This window comes from Mus pahari, chromosome 9, assembly GCF_900095145.1.
Source record: "Mus pahari chromosome 9, PAHARI_EIJ_v1.1, whole genome shotgun sequence".
NCBI classification, from domain to species: Eukaryota; Metazoa; Chordata; class Mammalia; order Rodentia; family Muridae; genus Mus; species Mus pahari.
Genome location: NC_034598.1, coordinates 6,503,413 through 6,522,241, shown reverse-complemented (window position 1 = coordinate 6,522,241; position 18,829 = coordinate 6,503,413). Strand labels below are relative to the sequence as shown.

At 45.1% G+C, this 18,829-nt stretch overlaps 2 protein-coding genes and 1 non-coding gene across 5 annotated transcripts in view; 2 read left to right on the top strand and 1 right to left on the bottom strand.

Annotated features, from left to right (window-relative positions):
* Nucleotides 1-3,647: 3,647 nt before the first annotated feature.
* LOC115064758 lies at nt 3,648-3,860 on the bottom strand. Its single transcript, XR_003844578.1, has one exon. It is a non-coding gene; the product is annotated as a small nucleolar RNA U3 (small nucleolar RNA).
* Nucleotides 3,861-4,640: 780 nt separating this feature from the next.
* On the top strand, nt 4,641-10,564 carry Gtf3c6 (general transcription factor IIIC subunit 6). 2 transcript variants are annotated; one of them, XM_021205467.2, is made up of 6 exons: nt 4,641-4,731; nt 5,017-5,097; nt 7,605-7,668; nt 7,760-7,804; nt 8,795-8,908; nt 10,243-10,564. In XM_021205467.2, exons 1-6 carry the CDS (start codon nt 4,648-4,650, stop codon nt 10,539-10,541), a joined length of 687 nt encoding a protein of 228 aa, XP_021061126.1. In that variant the 5' UTR covers nt 4,641-4,647; the 3' UTR covers nt 10,542-10,564. The 2 variants fall into 2 exon arrangements, with proteins under 2 accessions (XP_021061126.1, XP_021061125.1); XM_021205466.2 differs by having other exon boundaries at nt 4,641-4,734.
* A 3,062-nt stretch (nt 10,565-13,626) lies between these two features.
* The window catches only part of Rpf2 (ribosome production factor 2 homolog), a 22,480-nt gene continuing 17,277 nt past the window's right edge, over nt 13,627-18,829 (top strand). Inside the window, exons 1-3 of one of the 2 annotated variants that reach the window (XM_021205102.1) lie at nt 13,627-13,713; nt 15,881-16,013; nt 16,705-16,742. In XM_021205102.1, coding sequence (XP_021060761.1) covers nt 13,691-13,713; nt 15,881-16,013; nt 16,705-16,742 — 194 coding nt within the window. In that variant the 5' untranslated portion in view covers nt 13,627-13,690. Of the gene's footprint in view, nt 13,714-15,880; nt 16,014-16,704; nt 16,743-18,829 lie in introns of those variants that run through there. The other variant, XM_029542322.1, reaches the window with a different exon arrangement.

Here is an 18,829-nt window from a genome sequence, read left to right as displayed (position 1 = left end):
TCCTTCTTTCCTTCTTTCCTTCTTTCCTTCTTTCCTTCCTTCCTTCCTTCCTTCCTTCCTTCCTTCCTTCCTTCCTTCCTTCCTTCCTCCCTCCCTCCCTTTCCCTATCTCTCTGTCTCCCTCTCTTTGTCTATCTATCTATCTATCTATCTATCTATCTATCTATCTATCTATCTATCTACCTACCTACCTACCTATCTATCTAATGAAGGTTTCTCTGTGTAGCCCTGGCTGTCCTGGAACTTGATCTGTAGACCAGGCTGTCCTGGAACTTGATCTGTAGACCAGAACTCAAAGATTCCCCCGCCTCTGCCTCTGGAGATCTGGTATTAAAGGCGTGCGCCCTCAGGCCAACTGTCCTTTTGGCAAGAGAGAAACTGCTACACAAAATTGTCTTCTGACACCCACATGTGAACTGTTTCAGGTTAGTACCCAAACATATGTACTACATGTGCATGTGCACATACACACTGATAATACATGAAATTAAAAACGTTGCCGGGCAGTGGTGGCGCACGCCTTTAATCCCAGCACTTGGGAGGCAGAGGCGGGCGGATCTCTGAGTTTGAGACTAGCCTGGTCTACAAAGTGAGTTCCAGGACAGCCAGGGCTACACAGAGAAACCCTGTCTCGAAAAAAACCAAAACCAACCAACTAACCAAACAAAAAGTTAAAACATGTATTTTATTTTACAGACAGGCTTCGGATAAGTTTCCTAGCCTAACCTTTTTGTGGTATCTCTGCCTCAGTTTCTTGAGCCCAGATTAGAGGCATACACTACCACACTCTCTCACACTAATAATCTGGATTTTCTCTCTCTCTCTCTCTCTCTCTCTCTCTCTCTCTCTCTCTCTCTCTCTTTTTTTTTTTTGGTTTTTCGAGACAGGGTTTCTCTGTATAGCCCTGGCTGTCCTGGAACTCACTTTGTAGACCAGGCTGGCCTCGAACTCAGAAATCCGCCTGCCTCTGCCTCCCAAGTGCTGGGATTAAAGGTGTGTGCCACCACCGCCCGGCTGGATTTTTTTTCTCATCTGCTCCTCTGCATCCAATTAGAAGCCCAGTCCTACAGATCCTATTCAACATTACAAGGCTGCTGACACCGGGGGTACTTCTGTGGCTACAAAGGTCACAAGATACTCCAAGCTTCATTGTCTATTTGTTGGTGCTGGGGACTGAACCCAGGTCTTCACAAATGCTAATACCCTCCTCAGAGATTTATCTCCTCATCTTACTTTTATGTTGAGACAGAGTCTAACTAAATCACCTGGCTGACCTTGAACTTTGGATCTTCCTGCCTCAGTCTCCTGAGTACTTGACATGACAGTCCTTCGCCTTCCCAGCCAAGTTACCAAGCATCATTTAAAAAACAACAACAACAACAACAACAAAACCCTAATATTTCAGTATTTCCCAAACTTTTCCACAGAAGTGCCTTTAACAGCAGAGAAAACTTTTAAAAGGTGAACACTTTTACATACACTTATGGAATGTAGCTCGGTGATGGTAAGTTTCAATTGTTCAGCATTACTCTTTGTTCTTTGCTAAAATGGACTATAACCTGAAATTGGGACCTAAAAATAAACCCTTTCAGGCTGGAGAGATGCCTCAGCGGTTAAGAGCACTGACTGCTCTTCCAGAGCTTCTGAGTTCAATTCCCAGCAACCACATGGTGGCTCACAACCAGATGGTTGTAATGAGATCCGATGTCTTCTTCTGCCTCCTCCCCATCCCCCTTCCACCTCTGGAGGTCTGAGAAAACAGGCATACACCACCACAGCGTTTGTGTGGTGCCAGGAATGGAGTCAGGGCTCCCAGCGTGTTAGGCACTCTGCTAACTGGGTCACATCATAGATGCTAGCATCATATGCAAATCTCATGATCTCCTCCACCTTTTTTATTTCTTAACAGCGTCTCACTATAAAGCCTTGGCTGGTTAGTCTGCAGTTCACTATGTAAACCAGTCTGTCCTCAAACGCAGAGAGCCATCCTTCCGTCTGCCCGAATGCTGGGACATCACAATTGCTTGTGCCATTACACCCAGCTATTTTTGTTTTAATGTGTGTTGAACAGACTATAATGTAGGTGAAACACCTATACGTGCGCACACACACACACAATAATGAAATAAAAATAAAGAATTACATTTTATTTTCACAGCTATTATTACTCTCTATCGCGCTGCAATGCTTAGTATCTCTCAGTATTTAGTTGTACATGGCTGCTTGCAAATGGCTCTTTGCTATTATTTTCTAGCAAGTTTTTCAACTGAATTCCTTAGAACAGAGCATCGGTATAACCTGATCACTTGCTATCTATCCTACACTGAACTTTCTAGAATTAGATTGCAGTGCTTCAGAGATTAGGAGAAGCCTTTCAGTGTATTGTGATGCAGCTGAAATTTGAAGCAGCCAAAGTTATCCAGCACTTTGTAGTTCCCGCCCCGCCCCACCCCGCGGCGCTTGGACTTAAAAGGTTTTTTGTTTTTTTTTTTTTTTTTTTTTTTTTTTTTTTTTTTAAGTGATGGGTTTTCTTTGTGTAGCCCTGGTCGTCCTGGATCTCACTCTGTAGACCAGGCTGGCCTTTGAACTCCTGAGTGTTGGGTATAAAAGCGTGGGCCATCACTGCCAGGAAAGGATCAAGGGTTTTGAAGGTTCCAGGCCCGACTATTGAGCTACATTCCGAGTCCTGCACTTCATTTTCTCATTCAAGTAAAGTACAAGTTTAAAACAGAAAAACAAAAACTTACTCTATGTTACTCTTATGTAAATGCAAAATGTTTATTTCTGAAACAAGAAGTTACCTCCAAAGGCTCTTTTACAAGAACTCTGCTATAAAAACATATATTTCAGCCTGGTATGGTGGTATATACCTTTAATTCCAGCAGAGGCAGGAAGCTCTCTGTGAGCGCGAGGCAAGCATGGTCTACAAAACAAGTTTCAAGACAGCCAGGACTGTTACATAGGGAAACCCTGTCTCAAAAAACGAAAGAAAACTAAAACAAAGAAAAAAGGAGAAAATAAATAGATGTTTTTATATAAGTTTTTCAAGTAAAAGAGCAAGAAGAGCAGATTGTTAAATCACTTGTCGCCTCCTAGTGGCGGTGTCTTAATATTGCGACCAATATCACATTTAAAAATACTTTTAAATTCAGTTAATAGCCTTCCTCATAGATTTTTTTTTCCTCTGCAAGGAGCTTCAGTCATGCTTGCAGAAGACCTAGTTTATTTCACACACCACTACTAATAGGACAAAATTCTTTTCCGTTTTGTTGTTCACAAGCATCTAAAATTTTTCTTGCAAAGTTAATGGTCCCGTTAACATTATAACTACATTCATACTAATAGAAGAACAAGAAAGGCAGGTGAGCCAGGCCGTAGTGAACACCCTAAATTCCAGCACTTAGGAGGCCGAGGCAGGCAGAAAGCAGATCTTGAGCTGGAGGTCGTCCTGGACCACACTGAGAGAAATGACAGGGCTACATAACAAAAGCCATGTAAAGTAGAAAACAAGGAAAGAAGTCTAGTAACCATAAAGCCTACTGAAACACGTTACCCAGTCATTACCCAGGACTACTTCTACAGTACTAGGACTCGAGCCCACAACTTAAAAACTTGGCGTACTCTAACTTTTATCCACATATAAAGGAAACCACTCAGACTGCATCCTCTCCCTCTCGGCTCTCAGGAGAACCGAGAACGATCATCAATGGCAAATAGCAACTGCGGGAAGCAGCACTAAGAGCCGGCTTCACGCTCAGGAGAGGACGCTCCGTCTCCTCCTCGTGGTTTCGAGTGCTCTACACAGTCAGAGAAACTTCTCTAGTAACGAACTATAGAAATGATCCCTGAAAGTATAGTCTTAGCTCGGTGGGGCCGGCCGCCGCGAGGCCACCTCTGACAGCACATTTCTAACGAATGGTGACATTCGTTCCCCTTCAACCCTGTAATATTCTCCTAAGACATACCATACACACGCACCTTCGAAGCTGTGTTCGTATATTATTTAGCAAAAAAAAAAAAAAAAAAAAAATCATTCTGAATACTTATGACTTTTAAACTACCTCAGCTTCAAGTTCCTAATTAACATATTGAGGATGATAGCCAATCACACGCCAGAGTCCACAGGCGCCGAAGAAAACCACTTCCGGACCCGTTTTAAAGGGTGGGTGCGGTTCCTCAGGTTGCGTTTTGTTTAAGATGGGCGCTGGCTTGTGTCGTCGGCTGTCCCACTTCCACCCTGACCCGGTAGCGGCACTGCTGGGTTCGCATGAACTGGGTAGCCACTCTGGCCTGGAATCCGCATTAATCCTCTCCCTCCCGCGTCCTCAGATGCTGGGATGAAAGGCGGAGGCCACCACTGATCCTCCAGTCTTGTGTGCGGCAGACAATGGATGCGAGGCTGTTTTATAGTGCAGGCAGCTGATTACGCGCATCCTCGGCTACTTAGTGAGTCCGGGGTAGCCTGAGCTCTACGAGCCACGTTCTTCAAAGCGGGGCTAAATAACCTAAGTTCCCAAAGCGCGGAGCGGGTCGAGTCTCCACGTGGGACCCGCTTACGGAAGCCTGGCGGCGCCATCTTGCTTTCTGGCCGGAAGCGGGACGCCGCTGCCCGTATCGAAGATGGCGGCCGCAGGGGGCGTGGCCAGCGATGGCGTCTCCGAGCGCTATGGCTGCGGCAGTGGATCCCATTTGGGAGGACGAGGAGGAGGAGGAGGAGGAGGACATAGAGGAGGTTGTAAGCGGGGGTCGGGGGCCTGCAGCGCCGGCCGCCTTGGCTGAGCCGCGCCCGGGTGGGGAAGGGAGTCCGGGATGCGGACGGAGGCAGGGAGGCCGATCGACGGCTCGCTTGCTCTACGAAGCCCGAGCCGCCGTCGGGGGGCTAGCTTCAGTTCTGGTTTACCCATTCTAGAAAGAATCGGTTTCCACCGGAAACTGGGTCGCGTTTTCACAGAGCAATTTGGGGTATTTCTTGTTTACTGTCCCTTGTCTACCTTATTAACTTTGCTTTCTTCCCCAGGAGCAGTTTGTTCTGGTAGAATTGTCAGGAATCATTGATTCAGATTTTCTCTCCAAATGTGAAAATAAATGCAAGATTTTGGTGAGTCTTAGGATTCGGGGAATGTTGTAGATTTTCTTAAAGTTAAAACAAGACTGGAAGGTGATAGATATGGTTGTCCACAAAGAGAGAGACATTCGTCCCACCTTACAAAGCAGTGAACGCTTCAGGGTCCTACCAGAGTAGGTAACCAGGGAGGGAGTCTATGGGAGCAGAGAGAATGCCTGCCTGCTTCTTCACTGAATGTGTGGCTGGAGAGAAAGAGCGAAAGGTAACAAACGCTTGGTATGAAACTTCTGGGGGACTTTGAGGACAAAAGCCTAACCCTTGCTGGTCTTCAGCAGTGCCCGCCTTCTTTGCAGTGGGCGTGGTCTCGGTTCTAGCCTCCTGTAGTGCCACAGCTGAGAGCACTGGTCTGGACGCAGACTCTGGTCTAAGTGTGGATATGTAGGCAGTGTTGCCCGGCAAGTCGCCGGGTACCATGTAACCTGCTTCACCGTGCCATTTCTCACTCCTCACAAGTCAATTAAGAACAAACAGCATGAGAGCAGGCTGTCCTGGTACACACCTGTAGTGCGGGCACTGGGGAGCCCAAGGCGGGCGGATCCCAAGTTCAATGTCATCCTTAGTGATACAGTACATTCTGTGCCACCTGATCTACAGAAAGCCCTGTCTTCAGAAAGCCTGGAGAAGACACAGTTTAAAATATTAAGTTATTGCCTAATGGTGATACAGACCTTCAACCCCAGCACTCCTGAGGCAGAGGCAAACGGATCTCTTAAGTTTGAGACCTGCTTGGCTTGGTCTGCAGAGTGAGTCCCAGGACAGCCAGGGCTGTTACACAGAGAAACCTTGTCTTTGGGGTGGGGGGTTGGGCAGGGATGGGGGAATGAAGCTAATTGTTATCAAAATTTTGGAGCAAAATCCTTGGCTTCAAATATTTAAACGGGCAAATTTCTGCCACGTACCCCAGTGTGCTGATCAGGGATGAGCAGTGTGGTGTGCATAGCAAGTTCTAAGACAGACAGACCCACAGACAGACCCTGTCTCAAAACAACAACAGAAAGTCCACTCAGGCACGGTGGACATTCTCTCTCTCTCTCTCTCTCTCTCTCTCTCTCTCTCTCTCTCTCTTTTTTAAGATTTATTTTATGTATATGAAATACATATATGTACACTGTAGTTGTACAGATGGTTGTGAGTCTTCATGTGGTTGTTGGGAATTGAACTTAGGACCTCTGCTCACTCCGGTCAACCTTGCTCACTCTGGCCTAAAGATTTATTATTATAAATAAGTACAATGTAGCTGTCTTGAAACACACCAAAAGAGGGCGTCAGATCTCATTATGGGTGGTTGTGAGCCACCATGTGGTTGCTGGGATTTGAACTCAGGACCTTTGGAAGAGCAATCAGTGCTCCTAACCGCTGAGCCATCTCTCCAGCGTGGACACACTCTTTGTTGTTGTTGTTGTTTGTTTTTTCGAGACAGGGTTTCTCTGTATAGCCCTGGCCGTCACAGAACTTACTCTGTAGACCAGGCTGGCTTTGAACTCAGAAATCTGCCTGCCTCTGCCTCCCAAGTGCTGGGATTAAAGGCATGAGCCACCATGTCTGGCTTGTGGACATACTTTTTTTTTTTTTTTTAAATTAATTAATTAATTAATTAATTATATGTAAGTACACTGTAGCTGACTTCAGACACTCCAGAAGAGGGCATCAGATCTTGTTACTGATGGTTGTGAGCCACCATATGTTGGGATTTGAACTTGGGACCTTTGGAAGAGCAGTCGGTGCTCTTACTTGCTGAGCCATCTCACCAGCCCGTGGACATACTCTTAATCCCACCCAATGCATAGGAAGTGCAAATAGGCATATCTCAGTGAGTTGAGGCCAGCCTGGTGTCAGACTCAGATGGTCTGCCTCTCTGCCTTCCAAGTGTGAAAGGCATGGCCAGTCACCCAGTCCAAGGGCATCTCTCTCTCTCTCTCTCTCTCTCTCTCTTTCAATTTTTTTAATTGGCTTTTCCGAGATAGGGTTTCTCTGTATTGCCCTGGCTGTCTGAGAACTCACTCTGTAGAACAGGCTGGCCTCCCGCGGGCATTTTCTATTTTGTTTTGTTTTTGTTTTTTTGAGATGGAGTTTCTCTGTGTAGCTCTGGTTGTCCTAAAGCTAGCTCTGTAGACTAGGCTGGCCTTGAACTCACAGAAATCCGCCTGCCTCTGCCTCCCAAGTGCTGGGATTAAAGATGCGCCCTACACTGCCCAGTTCCAATGGCATTTTTTAAAAGATTTATTTACTTATGTATTCATGTATGTATGTATGTATTTATTTTATGTGTATGAGTACACTGTAGCTGTCTTCAGACACACCAGAAGAGGGCACGGGATCCCATTACAGATGCTTGTGAGCCATCATGTGGTTGCTGGGATTAGAATTCAGGCCCTCTGGAAGAGCAGTCAGTGCTCTTAACCACTGAGCCATGTGTCTAGCCCCCCAAGGGCATTTTTAAAATAAAATGATGGTGGATTTTGTCTTTTAATCTGTTATAGGGAATTGACACGGAGAGACCCATCCTGCAAGTGGACAGCTACGTGTTTGCTGGGGAATATGAAGGTAGGACGGCACCCGGCACAAAAGCCTCTTTTTCACATGGCTCTCAGAGATGGACTGCCGCCTTTCCTGACTGATTCATGTTTCCCCACAGATACGCTTGGTACCTGCGTGATATTTGAAGAAGGTGTTGAACGGGGTAAGGCAGACTTTCTACAGATTGCCCCAGACATACCGCTTGTTTTGCCTTTTGTTCTTTATTTTGTGTTCTTGTTCATTATCAACTCAAGCTGAAGCTCAGGCTAGCTTTGTACTCACAATCCTCGTGCCTCCGGAGTGCTGGGGTTACAGCCATACACCACTATGCCTAGCTTCAGATATACAATGTATATAGTAAATACTGGGGACTGGAGAGATGGCTCAGTAGTTAGGGAACATGGCTGGTTTTTTTTTTCCCAGAGGACCGGAGTTCAGTTCCCAGTCCCCATGTTGGGTGAGTCACAGTTGCCTGTGACACTGTCTCCAGGGGATTTGGCCTCAGAGGGCACATTCTCACATACAGACAGGGATACACATTCATGAAAATTTCTTTTAAAATGTGTAAAATTAAAATAGCTCAGACTGGGCATGGCAGTACACACCTTTAATCCCAGCATTTGAAAGGCAGGGCTGGTAGATTTGAGGCCAGCCTGGTCTACATAGTGGTTTCCAGGCCAGACCCCGTCTCAAAAACCTAATAGTGAAAATAAACACACACACCTCGTGGGTGGTGGTGGCGCACGCCTTTAATCCCAGCACTTGGGAGACAGAGGCAGGCAGATTTCTGAGTTCGAGGCCAACCTGATCTACAGAGTGAGTTCCAGGACAGCCAGGGCTACACAGAGAAACCCTGTCTCGAAAACAACCCCCCCCCCCCAAAAAAAAAAAAAAAAAAAAAAAAACAACAAAAAAAGAAACACACACCTCAGGCTGCTGAGATGGCTCAATGGGAAAGCTGCTTGGTGCCAAGCCTGACAACAGGAGTTCAGTCACTGGGGCCCGCACAGTGGAAGGACTCTTACAACCTCCACACATGTTCTGTGGCACCCCTGTACACATACAAACAAATAAATGTAATTAAAAAACAAAACAACAAACTGCGCACATCTGATGTCATGGAATAGTATAAAACGATCATTTCATGTCCTAGTGGATCCAGAGGGGACCGATAAGACGGTGCTGAAGTACAAGTGCCACACGATGAAGAAGCTGAGCATGACGAGGACGCTTCTGACAGAAAAGAAGGAAGGAGAAGAAAACATAGGTTCGTTCACTTCCTTCTCTGCAGAGGGGTGCTCTTGGCTGAGAGTGTAGATAAGTGGTTAGGAGCACTCGCCTAGCACGCGTGTGGAGCCCTGGGGTTGGTGCCTAGTGCTAGAGGGACGTGGTAGCACATGCTTGAAATGCCAGTGAGTTGGGGAGTTGGGGAAGGCAGCCAGAGTCAGCTCCTCGGCAGGTGGATAAACTGTGGTATATCAAAATCGGCACTACACGGGACGTGTTGCTCATGCCTATTTCCCAGCACTTGGGCAGTTAGGCTCCCTTTGTCTTCCTTTTGCTTTTTTGGGGGGTCGGGGGTCGGGTGGTTTTTGAGACAGTTTCTCTGTGTAGCCCTGGCTGTCCTGGAACTCACTCTGTAGACCAGGCTGGCCTTGAACTCAGAAATCTGCCTGCCTCTGTCTACCAATGCTGGGATTAAAGGCGTGCGCCACCACTGCCTGGCTTGCTTTGCTTTTGTGCCACAGATTCCCACTGTCTTCTGATGTCCCCCCTCCCTCTGTCTTGTCATCCTGATGTCCTCCCTCACCATCCCCTTCCTACCCTCATGTCCTACATACACATATTAAAGAAAGCATGTAGGATGTGTCTTTCTCACCTCATAGTTCTGGTTGTGTCTGTTTTCCTACATGTGTCAATGTAATTCTTACTTATAGCTAAAAAGCTTGCATTGTGTATTGTATCGGGACCACTTTTGGGTTTTGAAAGGAGCTCTTACCACCCAGGCTGGGTGACTTTCTGACCTTCCTACCACCTCACTGCCCTAGCTGTGCTTGCAGGCAGGCATCACTCACACTCTTGAGATACCCTTTCTAGCTGTTGGGGTGATGACTTGCAGTGGTCTGGGCCTACAATCCCAGTACTGGGGAGGCAGACACAGGTGGATCTGTGAGTTTGAAGCTAGCCTGGTCTACAGAGTGAGTTCCAGGTCAGCCAGGGCTATACAGAGGAACCCAATTTTGAAGAACAAACAAACAAACAAACAAAGATGTTTGGTCCAAAGTGAATACTTTGAAAGTGATACTTTGGAAGGAACTTGAGGTGTGCGAAGCTATATCTCCCTACATTTGTTTATCTATCGACTAATCTTTAGGATGGCTCTGTATCTTGGCTGTTGTGCAGAGTGCAGCCATATAGGGCTTCCCTTTTTCATAAGGCACCTTCACACTGACTTCTGAGTGGTTGTACAATTTACATCCCCACTGGCAGTGCAGGCTCTCATCTGCACCACATTTGTTGTTAGTTCAGGAAAAAATGTCTTGACTGAGCTCTCTCCTTCTGTTTCCTTCTTTTTGTCCTGTTTATCCCCAACCTCATTAGATGGCGTGGAATGGCTGCAAATGAAGGATAATGATTTCTCCTATAGACCCAACATGATTTGCAGCTTTCTCCATGAACATGAAGATGAGGCTGCAGGGCCAGCCTCTGATAAACCTGTGGAGCTGGAAGACCAAGAGAGTCAGATGAAAGGCAGTGCAGAGCAGACACAGGAACAGGAGAAGGCGCAGCACTCTGAAGTGGAGGACCCTGCTCCTCCAGGGGAGACCCCTTCTGAGATGGAAAGTTCTGTTTTCATGGGAACTCAAGATGGAAATGTTTCTCAAAACAACCAGTTGTGAACTTTAAAGAAGTGGTCTTGTATACAATTACTTCTTAGCTGTGTCTGGCTCACCATTCCGTGTTATTGTGACAGTATGCATTTCCAGGTACAACAGGATTTAGTATACCAGAGTCATGCAGGACCACACAGGAATTCAGTTTTTATAATATAAGAGAGAGAGCATCATAGTTAAAAATGGTCTTCCAGAGGACCCGGATTCGATTTCTAGTGTATATGTGGCAGTTTGGAGCCATCTGCGACTTCAGTTTCCGGAGATCTGATGTCTGCTTCTGGCCTCTGTCGGCCCCAGGTTCTCTCCTTCTACCTTTGTGGGTTCTGGGAATTAAACTCAGGTCATCAGGCTTGTGCAGCGAACACTTTACCTGCTGGGCCACCTCACAGCCCTCTCCACACACGCCCCTCCTAAAAATATTTATGTGGGGCAGTTGGTGGCACACACCTTTGATCCCAGCACTCAGGAGGCAGAAGCAGGTACATTTCTGAGTTCAAGGACAGCCAGTCTACAAAATGAGTTTCAAAAGAGTCAGGGCTACACAGAGAAACCCTGTGTCAAAACAACAACAACAACAACAAAAACCAGTGTTTGTTTCTGTGTATGTGTGAATGCATATGTGTGTTCACCACGATCTGACCTGGCACCTGAGGAGGCTGGAAGAGACTTTGGGCCTCTTAGAACTGGAGGTAGAGATGGCCACGAGCCACGTGGTGCTGGGGTTGTAGTCATGTCCTCCCAACTGCTGGGCCATCACCACTCTTTTTTTTTTTTTTTTTTGAGACAGGGTTTCTCTGTGTAGCCCTGACTGTCCTGGAACTCACTTTGTAGACCAGGCTGGCCTTGAACTCAGAAATCCACCTGTCTCTGCCTCCCAAGTGCTGGGTGCGTGTGCCACCACACCCGGCTACCACTCTTGTCTTCTGCCCCATGCCCACCCTCCTTGTTTCCTGATACAGAGTTTTACATGTGACCCAGACTGGCCTTAAACTCTCTAGCCTTCTGACTGCAGCAAGTGCTCTTGTGTGAAAGTCATCCTGTGACGGTCAGAAGCAGTAAGTCAGATGGCCTTTTTCTTTTTTTTTTTTTAACAACAGATATATCTGGATTTTGTTTTGTTTAAAATTACAGATGAGTTCCTAGAGGACACATATTCAATGTCATCTAACCTAATCCAGCTCTGAAGTTCTGATCCTTAGTCAACCTGGACTTAGTGTCAGATCCACAGCCCTATACCACTGTGCTGTCTCTAGTCTACGTGCTAGTCTCAAGTAGTTCCCCAGGTTCCCCACTGCCTCTGACTTGGTTACAAACTGAATGTTCCCACAATGCTTTTCTCACTTTGAATTGCTTGCTAGAACAGCTCATAGAATTTGGGAAAAGGACCTGGGAAAGTTTGTTTACTAGATGGATTTATTGCTTATTTATTTTGAGACAATGTCTTAAATATTCCAGTCGGACCTGGAATTTTTGTAGCTGAGAATGAACTCTAGCTGACCCTCTTTGGAAACAGCCAGAGGCTGCATCTCCTTTCCAAGTACTGTCCTTTGGAGCTTTTCTAGAGCCTTTAGTAAGCATGGCTGGTAAAGTCAGTGTCCACATTATAAACTAAACTCCAAGCCCAGCAGTGGAGGCACACACCTTTGATCCCAGCATGAGGAGGCAGAGACAGGGTAATCTCTGAGTTTGAGGCCAGCCTAGTCTACAGAGCAAGTTCCAGAATGAACAGGGCTACACAGAGAAACCATCTCAAAAACAAAAATCAAATTCCCATCCCTTTACCAATCCTGATGGTGGTGAAGTCAAAGTGAGGTTGAAAGCACCACTGTCTATTCTTTAACCCAGTACAGGAGTTTGTGCCTAGGACCATGTGTATAGTTAAGTGCTATACCACTGAGACAGCCCAGAGAGCTCCAGCCAGGCCTCCTAAAGCCATTTAGAAGCCACTTTCCTCACTTGCTATCATTCATCCCAATATGCAAAAAGATGGATTTCCTGGAATGGCAGGACATGCCGTTAATCTTAGTAGGATATGCATTTAGTCCCAGTGGTTCACAGGGAAAGGCAGTTCTACACCAGCATGGTCAACAGCTCTATTCCAGCAGTGGCTGTATTTCAAGATCCTCCCCGCAAAACAGCACACAAACGCACAAACCTTGAAATGGTAAATTATGCCACATGTGGTAGCAAATGTCTGTAATTTTGTCACTCAAATGGCAGAAAACACAGAATTCAAGATCCTGGTGATCTATATAGCAAATTACAGGCCAGAGAAAGTGATGTCTCAAAACAAAACTCAAAACTTAACAAAGTTAAAGTCAGACCCAAGACTGCACACTATGAGATTCAATTCATACTATGTACATCAGACTAGGCAATTCCAGGTACTACCACTGGTGGATGGGTATGTGAGCTCTTAGAAGTAATGAAAGTATATTGCAATTAGGTAATAGTTGATGGTTGCATTTAAATCCTTACATAGCCCGATCTTCCAGCCTTCCTTTCTAAAGTACTGAAACGCCAGGACTGCACCCCAATGCTGAGTTCTCTCTGTGTGTGTTTGACAGCGCCTCATTGTGGAGTGGAGGTTGGACTTGTAACTTTCAATTCTCCTGCCCTCCCCTCCCCCAGTGCTGGCTTCAGTGGCTCTGTGAAGGCACCCCAAACCAATGAATTGTGCACATCACAAGGTGTATTTTATATAATTATATGCAGGTTGTATGACTGAGGCTTGAAAGAAAGTCACGATCAGCAGTATTCTTCCTGTGTCTTTCATGGAGAAGGCGAGTGGTTAATCAAACCGCTTCAGCTGCTCTCGCAGTCAATGGTGTCCTTTTCATAGCAGGGCTTTTGGTAACTGAGTACCGTACCTCCAACCTTTCTAGCATTCTGGTTATTTCCCTGAAGAGGAACACTTGGCTCCCAAATCCTCGACTCCACACTAAGTCACTTGAAGTGTTTACTTTCCGGAGAACAATCAAACGACGTTCCGTAACCAAGGGAAACGGAACGCCTTCCCAAAATGGCCGCAGCGCGGACAGCGGGGCTGTCTAAGGAAGTGGTATTTCGCATTTCCGGCACCGCCTTTTCCGGCGCTCGCGGCGGCTTCCGGGAAGTAAGCGGTCCACGTGCATTCGCTACGTGATCTTGCAGCTATGGATGCTTTGGACAAAGTTCTGTAAGTGTGTGGGGCGCGCTCCGTCGCGGTCGTCCGGCTGTCGCTCTTTCCGGTCGTGCTTTGCTAGTGGTCGCTGGGAAGGAGCGGGCTCGGCCGGTTCTCCGTCCCGAGTCGCCGCTGGGAAGCCGGGGTGGCAGACGGCGAGCTGTGGGCGGGAGCGAGGGCCGACGCCGCGATCGGCTTCTGACGTCGCCGCTGATAGAGTCTCAGTGTGAGAATGGCGGTGGCCTCGGAATCGGACAAGAACCAGGCGATGAGCTGGACTCAGTTTTGTCACTCTGGACATTTGAACAGCCCTAAATCAGTTTACCCTGTAAAAAAATAGCTGTCACAACAGTCGTGTGTCATAGAACTGTAGAGAGCAGTGTTTGCCACAACAGGTACAAAATGGGAGTTTTCCTTTTCCTTCCAACTTTGTACACTTCTGCTTTTCACTGAGTGGTGGTTACGTTTGTTCAAAAATATTGAGATCCCAAATGTTTTTGCATTGGTTTTTACAGTTTTCTGCTATTTAAGTAAATATGCAGTGTAGCCGACAGTTTCTTTTTAGTCATTAATGGATTTTGTGCACCTACTATGACTAACTAATAAGGTGCTATTTATATTGATTACTGGTTAGTCAGATTGCATAAAGACACGGGCTGTAAAGTGTATAAAAACAGTGTGCGCCTTGATTTAATTCAATAAAATATGTACATCTTGACTGACTAGTAAATGACTAACTTGTTTTTGTTTTTGTTGTTGTTGTTGTTTTGTTTTTTGGTTTTTCGAGACAGGGTTTCTCTGTGTAGTCCTGGCTGTCCTGGAACTCACTCTGTAGACCAGGCTGGCCTCAAACTCAGAAATCCGCCTGCCTCTGCCCCCAAGTGCTGGGATTAAAGGTGTGTGCCACCACCGCCTGGCCTAACTTGGTTTTATACATGACATTTCATTGGAGGAGAATTTTTTTAATTCTATGTGGGAAATTAAGGTGTATGCATATTTTGGGTTTTCTTTTCTTTTTTTTTTCTTTCTTTCCTCTCCCTTTCCCTTTCCTTCCTTCCTCCCCTCCCCTCCCCTTTTCTCTCTTTCTTTCCTTCCTTCTTTTTTTCCTCTGTTTCTTCTCTCCCTACCTGTCCCAAGACTGGGAAATAGAGGATTATTTTTATTTGAGAGAGGAGAAATTGCGTTCATAGAAAACTGAAAAGTATCGTGTTTACCGCAGCAAATCAGAAGCAAAGTCGAATTCTTTCTTAACAGAAATATGTGGTAATATGCTATTACTGCCACACCATAAAAACAGAATAATAAGTTAGTTTTTCACATTGGAGTTGTAACTGGGTCCTTACATCTAGTACAATTTTAACGTTGGCTTCCATGCCAGCAGTGAAGATCTTGGGCATATTACTTTTGTCTTGAGTTGCCTGATTTGTTAAAGAGCTGTAATTACAGGCATAAGTCACCATGAAGAAACATACTAAGTTAAAAACAACTTTTAACTTGACGGCATTTCATTTTTTAAATTTATTTTTATTTATGTATGCGTGAATGCTAGCTTGTATTTATGTGCACTTGTGTATGCAATGCCTGCAGAAGCCAGAAGAGAACAGCAGATCCCTGGAACTGGAATTACAGCTAATTGGGAGCTGTCCTGTGGGTGCTAAGAACCAAATCTACATTCAGATCTACAAAGGCAGCACTTGCTCTTAACCTAGTCTCTCAGCCCCACAATCCTTTAATGTTTAATAAGAGGTTTAGAAAAAAAATTAGTATTAGAACGAGTGAGAATAGCAAAAAGGAAGTTTATGTAAGAAACCAAAAGCTAATAAAACATATTTAACAGTAATGATAAAGTACTGATGCTAGTATAATCTTGAAAAAGTAGGGATTTTTGTTTGTTTGTTGAGGCAAAGTTTCTCTGTGAAGTCCTGGCTGTCCTGAACTCACTCTGTAGACCAGGCTGTTCTTGAACTCAGAAATCCACCTGCCTCTGCCTCCTGAGTGCTGGGATTAAAGGCGTGCGCCACTACACACCGGCTAAGTGAAGTTTTTGTTTTGTTTTGTTTGTTGTTACTGTTAGAATCCTGCTTGATAAATGTGAGTGCCATTCCTGCTGAGTCCCTGCCATATGAGTAAAATGTATAACTTGGTTTGAATTGTGCTTTTTTTTTTTTTTTTTTTAATACAGAAAGCCTAAAACTAAAAGGGCTAAGAGATTCCTTGAGAAGAGAGAACCGAAACTCAGTGAGAACATTAAGAATGCCATGCTGATTAAAGGCGGAAATGCAAATGCAACCGTGACACAAGTACTCAGAGATGTGGTAGGCATATCGAATTATTGCTTCCAATACTGTATTTTATAGTATATGTATGCGTGTGTGTGAGTATGTACATATGTGACTATGCCTGTGAGCCTGCTGATGTTCTGCAAGGAATGCCTTGCCATCTTGTCAGCTCTTGCTGGCAAACAGCGTTCTCACTGAGCCACATTGCTCACCTTTCGGCGCAGTTCTGTGGCTCCATGTTCCGAGCCCCGGGATTATAGATGGGAGCTGCAGTGTCTGGCCTGGCATGCTCATCTTTTTCTGAAATGTTTAACTGAATGTTGTGGTCTTGAGGGGAACAGCCTCTCCTTCCCAGGGACCTTACACATTTAAGCAAGTTCTAAGAGCAGTACGATATTAGAATATTATAGTAGTCAGCATTCAGGATGGTCATTATTGGTTGTCAGAAAAAGGTGGTGCTGTTCACTGCACTGAGACGGGAAACACTTGGCCTTGGCAGAGTGAGACCTGCCATTTGTGTTACTAAACATGGTAGCATGTGTAATCCTAGAACTTAGGAGGCAGCGGCAGGAAGATTGGAAGTCAGGGCAGCCCGGACTGCATAGTAAGAGCCTGCCCCACCCCTGAGTTTGAAACAACTGATAGTGCAGGCATATAAATCAGGAAGATAGCCACGACTCTGCTTTTTGAATGTTCTGTTGAGAAAGTTTAAAATTATGTTTTACAGTATGCACTGAAGAAACCATATGGAGTTCTATATAAAAAGTAAGTCATTATTATTACTATTATCATCATCATCATCACTTATTTTGCTTAGTTATAACAATTGCTTTATGAAGGGTTTAGAAGAAAAAGTTGTTAGTATTTACACTGAATGAATATTCTTTTTATTTTATTTTTTTATTTTTTTGAGACAGGGTTTCTCTATGTAGCCCTAGTTGGCCTCAAACTCAGAGATCCACCTGCTTTTGCTTCCTGAATGCTGGGATTAAAGGTGTACACCACCATGTCTGGCTCAGAATATTCTTGCATAACTGTAACTTACTTCATTTTGAAGGAGTTACATATGCACAGGAAAACTCTAAGGATAACTAGAGCTCCTGCGTGTCTTTCACCCTGCTTGCTCGCTTGTCCAGTGGTGTCTTACGTTATCACAGCAGTTAGTGCAAGCAGGGACTTGGCAGTACTGTGGTAATACCGAATAAGTTGTTGACTTACTTGGTAACTGTTTTCTCTTTCACATTGTATTTCCCTAGTCTTGCTTGTTTCCTTCTTGGAAATAATGGGGATTGAACCCAGGGCCTTGTACATGCTGAGCAAGTGCTCTGCCAGTTAGGGGTACCCTCAGGCCCCAGTTGTTATCTTGGCATAGGTGCAGAGGTCAGAGGACATGTCTATGGGTGAGTTCTCTTTCCACCTTTCTGTGTGTCCTAGACTGAAGTCAAGCTGTCTATCAGGCTAGGAGGCAAGCACTTACCTGTTGAGCCATCTTGCTGGCCCCATCCTTTGTCTTCTCTAGTTTGTGAAAGTCTTTGGTAGTTTATCTCTGGTTGTCTCCACTGTTACTATTTTCCCCTTTATAGTTAGTAAATATTTAGGGGAGATACTTTGAGACTATGCAAGTTTAGTCATTCCTCAGTTCTTAGGGGGTGGGGCGGGTGGGTTTGGGACCTTCCTGCAATATATAAATCTTTGGATACTCCAGTCCTGAGTGTGAAGTGGCATGATCTCATAACCTATGCACATCTTCCTGTATACCTTCAGTTGTCTCTGTGGTACCGACTATGTAAATTGTAAATGCCTGGTATATAGTTGTGCTTTGTTGTTGCTGGAATAATGCTAAGAAACCAACATCTTCCCATGTTCAGTGCAGATGTAGTTCCCCACCCACCAATATTTCATATTTCATATGCACAATTGCATGAATCTGTGTATGTTAAACTCACAAGTTCTGGGGGTCAGTCTCCTTTCTTTCTGGAAACATAGCTGCCACCTGCACTGTCTGTAGTGGTCTGGGTGTAGTCAGGATGGTTGTGGTACTCCGGTAGTCTCTTTCTGCTCAGAATTCTGAAGATAAAGTTACCTGTCCCTTTACTTTTAAGTTACTGAACTCAGTGTGGGTTCAGTATACTCACCCCTTAACTTTTCTTTTTTAAAAGTTCTTACTGGGGCTGAAGAGATGGCTAAGCAATTAGGAACACTGACTGTTCTTCCAGACGTCCTGAGTTCAATTCCCAGCAACCACATGGTGGGTCACAACCATCTGTAATGGAATCTGTTGCCCTCTTCTGGTGTGTCTGAAGACAGCTACAACATACTCATAAATAAACATATACTTTTAATTTTTTTCTTATTAAAACATCATTGTGTGTTATGAGAATAGACTGTTAAGGTACAGGAGAGATGGCTCAGCAATTAAGAGCTCACACTAGTCTTACAGGCGACGGAAGTCCAATCCTCAGCACACATGTCAGGCAGCTTACAACTGCCTGTGACTCCAACTCCAGCATAGACACCAGCCCTTGCATGTAAACATACCACGGAAACATAAATACAATTGGAAACAAAGTCTTGTTTTTAAAATCACTCCTTTCCATTATTCCTTCTGCATATAGTCTGCATCCTTTGACCGGGAAAGTTACTTGCTTTGGTTTTTGGCTTTTGTGACAAGGTTGCATATAGCCTAGGGTGGCCTCTGACTCTGTATTAGTCAGGGTTCTCTAGAGTCACAGAACTTACAGATAGTCTCTATGTAGTAAAGGAATTTATTGATGACTTACAGTCTGCAGTCCAAATCCCAACAATGGTTCAGTAGTAGCTGTGAATGGAAGTCCAAGGATCTAGCAGTCGCT